Source organism: Scomber scombrus, chromosome 6, assembly GCF_963691925.1.
Source record: "Scomber scombrus chromosome 6, fScoSco1.1, whole genome shotgun sequence".
Classification (NCBI taxonomy): domain Eukaryota; kingdom Metazoa; phylum Chordata; class Actinopteri; order Scombriformes; family Scombridae; genus Scomber; species Scomber scombrus.
In genome coordinates this window covers 23,020,232-23,030,893 of record NC_084975.1, presented here as the reverse complement: position 1 = coordinate 23,030,893, position 10,662 = coordinate 23,020,232, and the positions used below count along the sequence as shown (strand labels likewise).

The 10,662-nt window shown below is 43.8% G+C and overlaps 1 protein-coding gene across 1 annotated transcript in view; it reads left to right on the top strand.

Moving 5' to 3' along the window:
- The first annotated feature begins 2,891 nt into the window (after positions 1-2,891).
- Positions 2,892-10,662, top strand: part of reln (reelin) — a 99,072-nt gene continuing 91,301 nt past the window's right edge. The window contains exon 1 of the mRNA XM_062420954.1: positions 2,892-3,341. Within this exon, the coding sequence (XP_062276938.1) occupies positions 3,089-3,341 (253 nt within the window). The 5' untranslated portion in view covers positions 2,892-3,088. The remainder of the gene's footprint in view (positions 3,342-10,662) is intronic.

Here is a 10,662-nt window from a genome sequence, read left to right as displayed (position 1 = left end):
CCCATTTGACTCAGGTGAGCACTTGTGATTGGATTGTACCTCCCCATAAAAAAAAACTTAAAACCTGGCCCCACATGTTAAAGTAAAGAGGTGCAGTATATTTTTCAGTATAGGCTCCAGGCTGTAACTACAGCACAGCAACATTTATAGAGCTAATGCTATCGAAGCTACACATGAAGACTTTCCACCTTAAGCTCTTTAAGAAGTCTTACCAGTGAAATAGTTCAGTTAGATTAATTAAAAATGCTTAATTAAGCCAATGAGGAGCTGGAGGATGGCTGTGAGCTGGTTGTGAGAAACAGCAGAAGAAGACTAAGATAACCCCTGACCCCCCTCTCCAGTCTCAGCAGACTGGTCCACCTGGCTGACCTCACAGAACAACAGAGAGGACACACACTGCCTCTGAAAAGTTACTGCCTTTAGTGAGACCATACGCTGTTTCTTACGGTACTTTCTTTTTTATCAGTGTTCTCACAGTGCTTTAGTGCACACACTTAACATGGTTTTAAATTGGCATACTAAGACAAACACATTAAATCACAACACACCTGCTCCTCGTGATGCTGCTCTCATGCTTTCCACATCACTTTATATAGCCTTCTGATGTTGTGTTGTCCCATGGGCAACAGAAGCAGCTGGGCTCTGGTCACAGTATTACCATGAGAAAAAGAATCGCTTTCTTTTTGAGCAACTGCAATGACATATCTCTTTTTTTTAAGGCTTTGGGAAAATGTTGTTCATTACTGTGTCCGTGACTGAAAACACTGTCTGTATTTGTGAAGTAAAAAAACAAAACAGATTCGAACACATGATCTCATCAGGCATAATTGTACTCTATGGAGAATGAATTGTGAAAGAGTAAAGATGACAAAGAAAGCATTGAGTATGAGTTTATGTGAGAAAAGAGTATGTTTCAGGCCAGACAGAGTAGAGTGTGAAGATCATTTCTGCTTTAAAACTTTGACCATTATTCTTCTAAATCAGTCAAGGAATGACTTTATGTGAGGCTTTAAGCATTTAACTTTTGGTTGTATGACTTTGCTTTTATCCTGTGGCCTGTCTGCAAGTAAAATCTGAAAATATTCGGCTGACCATAATAGAGACCCCAAAGTGAGTGAAATTTCACAAAGTTGCAAAACACTTGCCATCTTTCATTTTTCATCTTTCTTTGATGTCTTGACTGCAGTGTGACTAAACATGCTCACTGGAGCTGGTCTGGGAGCAGCAGCTGAACTGGCAGGTGAATTACTACACATGAGCCAAAAAACCTTTATTGATACCAAAGTGAAAAGAATAAGAAATGGGCAAAGCTACAGTTTATGGTTTGTCTGTGTGTTTACTTTTAAGTATGATTTCACATGCATTTTTGCCTCTGTGTGTATAGAATGTGTTGGTGTGTGTGTGTGTATGATCCAGGGTTTAGACTGTGAAAGCATCTGGCCATTGCGGCCTGGCTGTGTGCTCCTGCTGTGGGTCAGTCAGGCTATTTGGACATGAAACGGCTGTGAGTGTGTGTGCAGCTTTCTGGCTTGGGAGTGTTTATGTCTGTAATAGGCACTTAACCACACAAACCCAGCAGGCAGCTAAAGAGAAACGCTAGAGGAGACGCTCAGTGGTGTTAACAGCAAGTTCTTTAAGTAACCCCTTTACCGTGATAATTTATTTAATGTGGTTTTTCTCTTTGGCCTTGTACCATAGAGTGGATTGTATAGCCACTGGGAGCATTTGTATGTTTGTGATGCACTTGGAAAATTAATCTTTTTGTATCCACAAGGTCTGCTGAGAGTTGGAGAGGAAGGAGGGGGGCATGGTGTATCACTTACACAGAGAGCAAGTGATAGATGAGCAGGGAAAAAGAGAAATAAAGGGTGTGTGTGGTGCAAATTTATGTTTTTGTGTTTATTCCAGGATGAAAAAGAGGAAAGAGCGATGGGTGTACACATGTATGGGGTGTTAGAGAAATACTTATCCATCATTTGGTGAGCTGGAGCAGATACTAGCGGGGGAGAAAAAGCAGCATTATGGCTGGTGTCAGCGCTGTAGTGGTGGGTTAATCTAGAGCAGGGAGGCGGCGCACACTGCTCTGACAGGGGAAAAAAAGTTGGAGAATCCTGTGGAAAAGGAGATTCTGATGGAAAACCCATGAAAAAGCAACAGAAGGGAAAAAGAAAAACAAATCCGAGCGCTGCTAAAGAAGGGAGGAGAGTGAGAGAGGTACAGGGTTGGAAAAAGAGGGAGAGGGAGATCGAAAGAGGGGAGGGGGACTAAGTGGGAGAGCAGCAGAGGGAGACAGGGAAGGAGAGGGAGGTGAAGAGAGCGGAAGAGGGAGGGAGAAAGGAGGTGTGATAATGGGTGGGAAAGGAGGAGACAGTCTGGTGGATGGGCAAAAAGACAAAGGAAAGAGAGAGGAGAGTGAATAGGATCTGTCAGAGGGCTGGTTAGGGATGAAGAAACTAACAAATGCATAGAGATAAAACAGCCAAGGTCTCAGGGGAGGGATACAAGAGTGCAATGTGGAGTAATACAGTGGTTTAGTGAGAGGTAAAGAGAAGGAGAGAAGACAGGGGGGAGGAAGAGATTAAGGAAAAAGGCAGAGTGATAGACTGACAGAGAAGAGGGAGGAGAGAAGAGCTGGATGAGAGAGAGGAGGGAGGCCGTCTCATAGAGCGCATACAGCACGCGTGGAGCTGGTGTTAGAGCGAAAGAGAGACAGAGAGAGGGAGGGAGGGAGGAAGGGTGGGAGGAGAGAGGGAAACAGAGGGAGGGGGTGAGGTATTTAAACGCCGGAGCAGGACAGCACAAGCGAAGCTCTGAACTCCCCGGGAGTGAAGGTAGGACAGGGAGAGGAAGCAGATGAACAGAGCTCTACAGTTTTCCTGACGGCCAAGCCCCACACACTCACACATCATATTGCACAATACAACAACACACACAGACACGCACACGCACTTTTGGACTTTCGACTCATCTGTGGACTCCAAAAGCGGTCCTCTGGAACTCTACCTGTGCCCCTCTTCGCTCCCACTCATCACTCTCCTCACCTCTTCACCCACCTCCACACCCTCAGTCCCTCGCTTGGTGAGGGCAGATGGCCATGGCGCGGGCCTCTCTCGGGGGTGCCTTAGGCTGTGCCCTGCTGGCCCTAGTCTTGGGGAGCAGCAGCATGGATTTCGGGGCGCCCCCCGCAAGCTTCTACCCCCGTTTCAATCCCTTCTTCTTCCTGTGCACCCACCACGGGGAGCTGGAGGGAACCGGGGTGACAGAAGGTGGGGGAGAGGTGCTACTCACCCTCCAAATTATGGGCAACCCCACTGCCTACACCCCTGGACAGGAGTACCAAGGTGAGCACACCTTCCATGGTGTCCACTTTTCTTTTTTTTTGCTGCATGCTGAAGAGAGTGTCACCTATTGTTTCAGCTGTCTGCTGTTAATGTCTGTACTGAATCATATAAAAAGAAATGTTTTAAATTGATCTGATTGTGAATTTCACTGGCTGCAAAAACATAATGCATTTTGTATTATTTAAAAATAGTTTTTAAAATTTGAAGTCAAAGTTAATTAACTTCACTTGTGTTAACATTCTGCTATGCATAAGATACATTACACATTAAAGATATTTTAAAACTGCCGAACCAACAATAAGATCAAGAATGATACGCGCAGTGTGTACATTTTTTTTTGCAGGTGTTTTTACACATGTATTGCTGTGGCGTGTGTGCATATGGGAGTGTGCAGTTTGTGTGGGGTGGCTGTTGTTGGAAACCAGCATTTATGTAACTGTAATAAGTAGTGTTGCTGAGTGGGACTCCTGTTCAGTGCAATGAGCAGCTTTGGTGTTTTACTGAGCTGTGATCCTGATGCTTCATGTGTAGGTGGCTTCTCTACAGGACTAACTGTGAAACCCCTCCAAATGAATGACAGAAAGTGCAAAAACTGCAAGTGGGAATGGACAAATGGAGCAACACAAAAAGAGAAGCTCTGACTTATAGGAATAAAGGTTCATAAATCAATAAAGCGTGCTTAGAGTGTGAGAGGAGACTAATTAATGTCCGCTTTCCCACACTGTTGCGCTGGCACCTGGTTCTGGAAAAATGATTCCCTCTGACCGCACAAACTGTGTCATCATTGCTCAGTCACTCACTCTCACCACTTACTTAACACCGGGGACAGTGACCCGCACAGGCCAGCGCAGACCGTCTAAGGTCACATTCCCATGCAACTATCCTCTAATCAAAAAGTTGGATGTACACATATTTTATGTACATAACTGATGATATCTCAATTCCCAACTATATACACATTTTGTTTATATTGCCTATATCTTTTTTTAAATCAGTTTTTTGTTGTATTTCACCTAATTTGATATGACAAACAGTGGATTCATTACACTGTTCTTGTGCTGTTAACAACTGCATTCCATTATCACGGCAAATAAACATCTTTAATTCAAAGGGGATCTGTTCAGCAGAGTTTGTGTAATTGTGTATAGGAAGAACAGGATATGACAAGGCCAGAAAAACAGAGCAGGAAAGGAGAGGAGTCTGGAAGAAGCAGTATTATCCTCTGTCTGAAAATAACAGCCCGGATCAACCATTCAGTCAAGCACCTTTTAACTGGGGCCGGGCTTGTAGGGAGAGCGGGTGAGGAGAGATTTGAATAACTAGCTGGTGGATGGGAGGGATAGAGCGCACGGAGAGGTTTAAATAATTAGCATTAGAAACGTGGTGGACTGGGAGGAGGGAGAGATTTAAATAGGGCCATGGCTAGGATCGGATGGAGTAGGGGAAGATTTAAATGACGATGAGAGGATTGAGCAGATAAGATACCAGCAGCGGGGCTTGCACGGAAAAATGATCGGGTTCCAAGCTGCTCACTTTTTTTTTTCGTCCCATGTTTTGGCACATGATGGCAGCTCATTGTTAAATTTCTGGGGTTTTGACTGAGTGCAGGGGGATGGAAGGATAAATGGCAAGTGAACAAGTGAAACGTGGCTGGCTGTATGCTTAGTTGTGCAGTCAGGAGCAATCCCTGTCTCTGTTTCTCTTTTCCCCCTCTCTCTCTCTCATCCTCTCAAACCTCGATGGTTACATCTATCCTTACATGTTACTTCAGGCTACATGCTGCATACAGGTGTTAGATTGAAGCTGGACTTGTATCTGCAGGCTATGATGAAAACAGAATAAGAGAAAAAGATAGAAAAGGAAAAAACAGGAAATTGAATATATTGGTGATGTGGTGGAAATGGTAAAGTGCCTTTTTTTTTTTTTAATTCCTGTGAAGGAGCTTTTGTATTTTAGCATGCTTCATTTATTTGGTTGGATCTGAATTGTTTTCGCTCATTGTTTTTATGCATTCTCTGGGCCTTAGTTTTGGATTACATTTAATCTTCTAAAAGCAACGTGTGATCTAACCACTGAAAGAGCTGCATGTGGAAATGGTGGGCGGAAGGCATTAGAGATGCTGGCTGTGTGGTTGTTGAAGGGCTGTAGAAAAGAGAACTGAAGAAAGAGCGCAAAGGAGAGAGGTTGTTAATGGAGGGAGGGAAAGTTTGAAAAGGAAAACAGGGAGATGACCTCTTCTAAAAGAGACAGTAAGCAAGTATCTCAAAGAAACACCTTAACCAATTGGTGCCAATCAAGAGGCACATGTCTGTGTGTTTGTCGTACAGTAATTGGGTTTCTGACCTGACCTCACTGCCTCTTGCTTCTCTGTTGCTTTTGAGTGATAAGACCATGTGTGGGCAGTGTACTATATGAGGGTGTGTGTGTGTATGCTGTAGACAAGATTACTGTGTTTAGCTATCAGAATGAAATGACCAAGAGAGGTTACGTTGCTCTGCGTGTGAAATGTTTGAGAGGGTGGGTGTATTGGCAGGGTCGCAGTGGACAAAATGGAAACAGAAATACTGTAGAGACATTCTGAACTGCTAGGAAACAGGAAAAAAGATAAATGAAAAGGTTTTTTTTTTAGATTTGTGTCCTTGCATTCAGACTTTAGGGTCAATCCTTGTATCAGACAGATGGAAACCAAGTGTCACTCACACACACACTCACTTACTGCCCACATACAGTCTTATCTTTCAAAAGAGAGTGAGAGAGAAAGAGGCAAAATGAAGTAAGGTCATACTGGGATTTGAGCCTGTCCTCCAAATAATCAAAATACCCTTTTGAAACACTTTTGCCACACTCTGAAAGCAGATCCTTATTTTTCATTTTGTCTCTGACCTCTTTTAACACTGCTGTGAGAGTATGACATGTTCTCCATACAGCAACCACATGTTTACAAGAAGCAAAATCATAATACAAAACTCAGAATCCTGTTTCTAAACCTGCCGTTTTTCATTCCTGTTGTCTCTTGTCCCTCTGCTTTTTGAACTGTTACATGTTCATTTTTACAGATGAATTGGTGACATGGCACTGGGAGAACAGGAAGAGGTGAAATTCCTCAAAACAGACTGTTTTGATATTGGAAAACTTACCCACAAATCATGAGTAGCGGCATCGTTGTACTGTGTCATGCAGTACGATTAGAAGTCACTATTGAAAAGATTGCATTGGGAACTTTATAGCAGTTCAGTGTCCTCTGCAAGTCAGTAGAGAGTAGCCAGAAAAATGAAAGTGCTTGAGCAGAAATGGGGCCAGTGAGATTGATTGAGTTCCTTTTTGTATGTCGAGGAATTTGTGCTATTTTTTTCTTCTGTCGATTACATCCAGATTTGTAATTATGCGTGTACACATCTAATGAAAGCTACAGTTGTGTTTATAATGTCAGCAGTTTCAAAAACAGGGCATGTTTATTTGTACAGAACACAGTGAGCATGTTAATTAGTTAGTTAATTAATTAGTAGTTAATTTTATGTTTATGCTATTTCAAAAATACCATATAATGCACAGTGTTTGTGCATCTTTTTATATGCAAAGTTATTTGTGTCTGTAAGGCCCTGAATGAGGCATTCACATGAGGCATGCAGGTAGGCAGCGTGGCTCTCACTCTCACCATATTCATTGTTTCTATACACTATAACAGTATTCAGTGGGATTCAGCAGTGTGTCTCTCTACAACAGGACCACAAAAGACAAACAGGAGAAAACAGCGGTGCAAGTGAAAGCGACAGAGTAAAACAAGAGAGCTCCTCAGACAACTAGTTAACTGTACAGGCTGAAATGCCCACTGCAAATCTGTCAATGCTCGCTACAGCAGTCCCTCTTTCTATGGACCTTTTCATGTGCAAATGATTGAAGAGGCCCAAGAAACAATCAACATTTCAAGGAGTTTGGATATTGCCACTAAATGACATTCTTAATGGGAACTTGGAGATAAATTCATCCCCACAAAATGCCATCAGCTCTTCCCATGATAACCTATCAGATTAGACATTGTGAATTATTTCAGCAGCTCTCCTACCAACCACCAGAAACTCAGCGTGCTTTGCTTTGCTTTGCAATGGGAAAGAGGCCATTATCTATCTGCAAAGTTGATTACTTGTCGTGGTTGGGGGAGTTCTTCAGGGAGTGTGTGTGCTGTTGAGTGATGTCTGTAGAACAACAAGCCAGTCATGTTGAAGTGAAGGTCACGGATATAAGGCCTCGGTAAGGCTGTGGAAAAGCAGATATTATCTTACCGTACACTAGGTCATATCAGTAGAGCAACAGGGAGACGTCATGGAAACACCCATCTTTAAGTCTTCACCAGCAGGCGCTGACAGTTGTCTTTGTCTTTAGATTAAATGCCAAAATGGCATCAATCTGCTGTGACTTCAGCAGCCCGTCGGATATCATCATCACCCTCTGCAGCACTTAACCTCTGAGGGGACTGTTAAAGGTCTGCTTTCTGACCTCTGACCACTTCTTGTCAGTGCTGCATTTCTTGGAGCTCTGTTCCTGCGGAGTGATTAGATTTGGCTGGTGTCCCCACTCTTCTCCACCGCCAGTCTAGTGCTCCCTACATCTCTGTTCAGCTTAACTGTAGCGTTTTATATATCTATTCAAGAGATCAGGAAAACTCTTAGTATTTATTGCTGTACAGCAAGAATTGGTCAGTGAACCAAAAAAAGACTGGCCTAGTTTTCATGTAGACATCCAGTTTAGGGGAACAGGGACCCTGGAAAGGAGGTAAGAGGGAGGAAAGAGCAGAGGGGAAAGGGGCTAATGGTTTAATAGGGCTCTCCTGTGGGCAAAGGAAAAACAACATGCGGATAGCACTAGCGCTTTCAAGTGGACCAAACCCGTGCATTCATTAGCTTCGCAGCTCTTCAGCCGCTCTGCCTCCTGCTGCTTTGTCTGAATAGGTCACTTCACTGAGTAGAGAGAAGTGTGTCAAGTGTATTACTGTTTGTATGAGCTTGCTGGGTGTGTTTGGGTGTTCTGTCTTTGTGGACATTGAATGATGAACCATTTAAAGAGCATTGTACTCACTCATATGCCAGTTTCCTTTATATGATGGAGCAGATGGGCGAGAAATGAGAATGGATATTCATTGGGAATCTTCCCTTTGTCACACATGCATGCTTGGCCATGCACACAGCACTCATCTCTTAGTGGGTGATCCATCATGACATAGAGACAGGTCAGATGTTCCGCTGGCTAAACACAAATGTCCTGATCATCAGGCTATTACAATTCTTTGTGTTAATGTTACAACAGGATATGACATAATAGCATGAATATGAGTATTTTCCTCCTGTCTAGGTGCTAAATGGCTGTGTCAAGTTGTTTTCACAGGAACATGCTTTAGCTATTATAACATACTGTAAAAACCTGCAATAATGAAATGATGCTGCACCTAACTGGTAATGACAGACAGACTTTCTCTGTATCCGCCTTCATATTTGCTCATAAAGAGGCAGTGAGTTGCATCAGCTCTGGAGGATTTGAGGCTGTGATAGTTGAGGTGGCTCAGATGCCACCTATATGCCACATTTCAGGAAAATTGATTTACTTGACCAGAGCACAGATAATCACCTCAGATAACAATGACATTGTTAGCCTTTGCCAGGCTGGTGCCAAAATGATTCCAGCATGATGCCAGGTGTGGTGGAAAGAGCTAAAATGAAGGTATTGAGTGGATCCCTGCCAGGCAGAGGTGTGTGCCTGCGCCAGTCTCATCGAGACAAACAGCACAGAGCTTTTACATTTTTTATTTTCAATTTCCTCAACGGATTCATTTTCCAGCCAAAACAAGAAAGCTCTTAACAAGCAAATCTGAGTTGTGTTTTCAGTAACTTTCACGAGTGGGCAGATGAGTGTGTGTGAGTATTTTCAGGATGTTGGAGTGTGTACTAGCCTGTTGGGGGTTTGCCTGATTTGGAGTGCCTCTCTGTTGATAATACAAGCTGGGATGTGCAGATGCTAGGCTCCTGCTGTCCTAGTATGTACTTGCATGCTGTGTTTCCCTTGTGTCCCTTTCTGGCGTCTGGAGGTTTAAGTTTTAGACAGCATAAGCACCAATATAAATTCCACTCCTGGCGCAACTTAAACAACACATAAACCACCCGAAATATGGTGACATTATGAGTTTTTCCATGCCCAAAGCACAAATGATTTGGTAGAATTCTTGCTGGTTACGTTCTCATTTTTATGTTGTTGCAAAAGATTAAGTTTCATGAGGAATTCTGTGTTTCGGACACTGTGTATACAGTATATCTGTCTGTATGGTAAACCCTAGTGAGAAACAGAACACCAGCTCACAGAGCCCACACAACATATTCTAGACCCTGAGGGTGTTAGATGAATCTCAACCACACTGTATTTACTGCCTAGGTTTTCCAAAAGAAAACACAGGGGACGCACCCTCCACCAGTCTATTTAATTATTTTTTACTGGCACATTACAGCTCCCCCTTTTCTCCTTTCTTTTGCTTCTTTGATGTCTACTTCCAACTGACAAACAGGTTGTAAACATAATTACAAAGTTTTTTTCTTCCCAAATACCCAATGCTCAAATGCCAGGTCTGCATATGTCATTAAGCACTCCATGTGTCTATGCAAACTCATGCTAATGTCCCCATCCCAATCTACCTCATAACAATGGGCCAGTGTTCATTCTCCTTAAGGAGTACCAAGTGGCTCTAAGCCGGATTTTGAAAAGTGATGGATCCTTCTTAAATCTTTCCTCCCTCCTCCCCATCTTTCGTGCTGGACGTGTTGTTCTCATGGGGTGGTTTCCCAGCCGCTGTTGATTGGCGTGTCGGCTTTGCCGATGGCCTCTTCCTTATAGAGAATGGAGCTCCTGTTGGGGGATTGTGTACCTCCTCCTCCTTCTTCTCCTCCTCTTGCTCTGGATCCTCCTCCTGGCGCCTTCATTGAGAGAGCTGTAATCCCTGCTTGGGGGGCAGTGTGTCGTCTGTGCTGATAGCATTCAGCGGACCTTGTAGCGCTCCAGTGGACCCACTACAGAGGAGGCGGCATGGTGCAACTGGCTGGGTGCTGGGCACACGGCGCGTGGCACAGGCGGATTAGCCACAGCCCTACCCCCCATCCAGCGACAGCCTCCTTCAAACAGCCAGGCCACTCTGCCTAAGAGAGACACGGCAGGCTGGCAGAGGCAGATTACACAGCCCCTGCCCATACACAGGCCCACACATATTTCTGCCGAAAATTACAGCATGGGTGAGGGGGTTGGTGTTTACAATGCCCCTGAAAATACCTCATTCCCCTAATGCTCT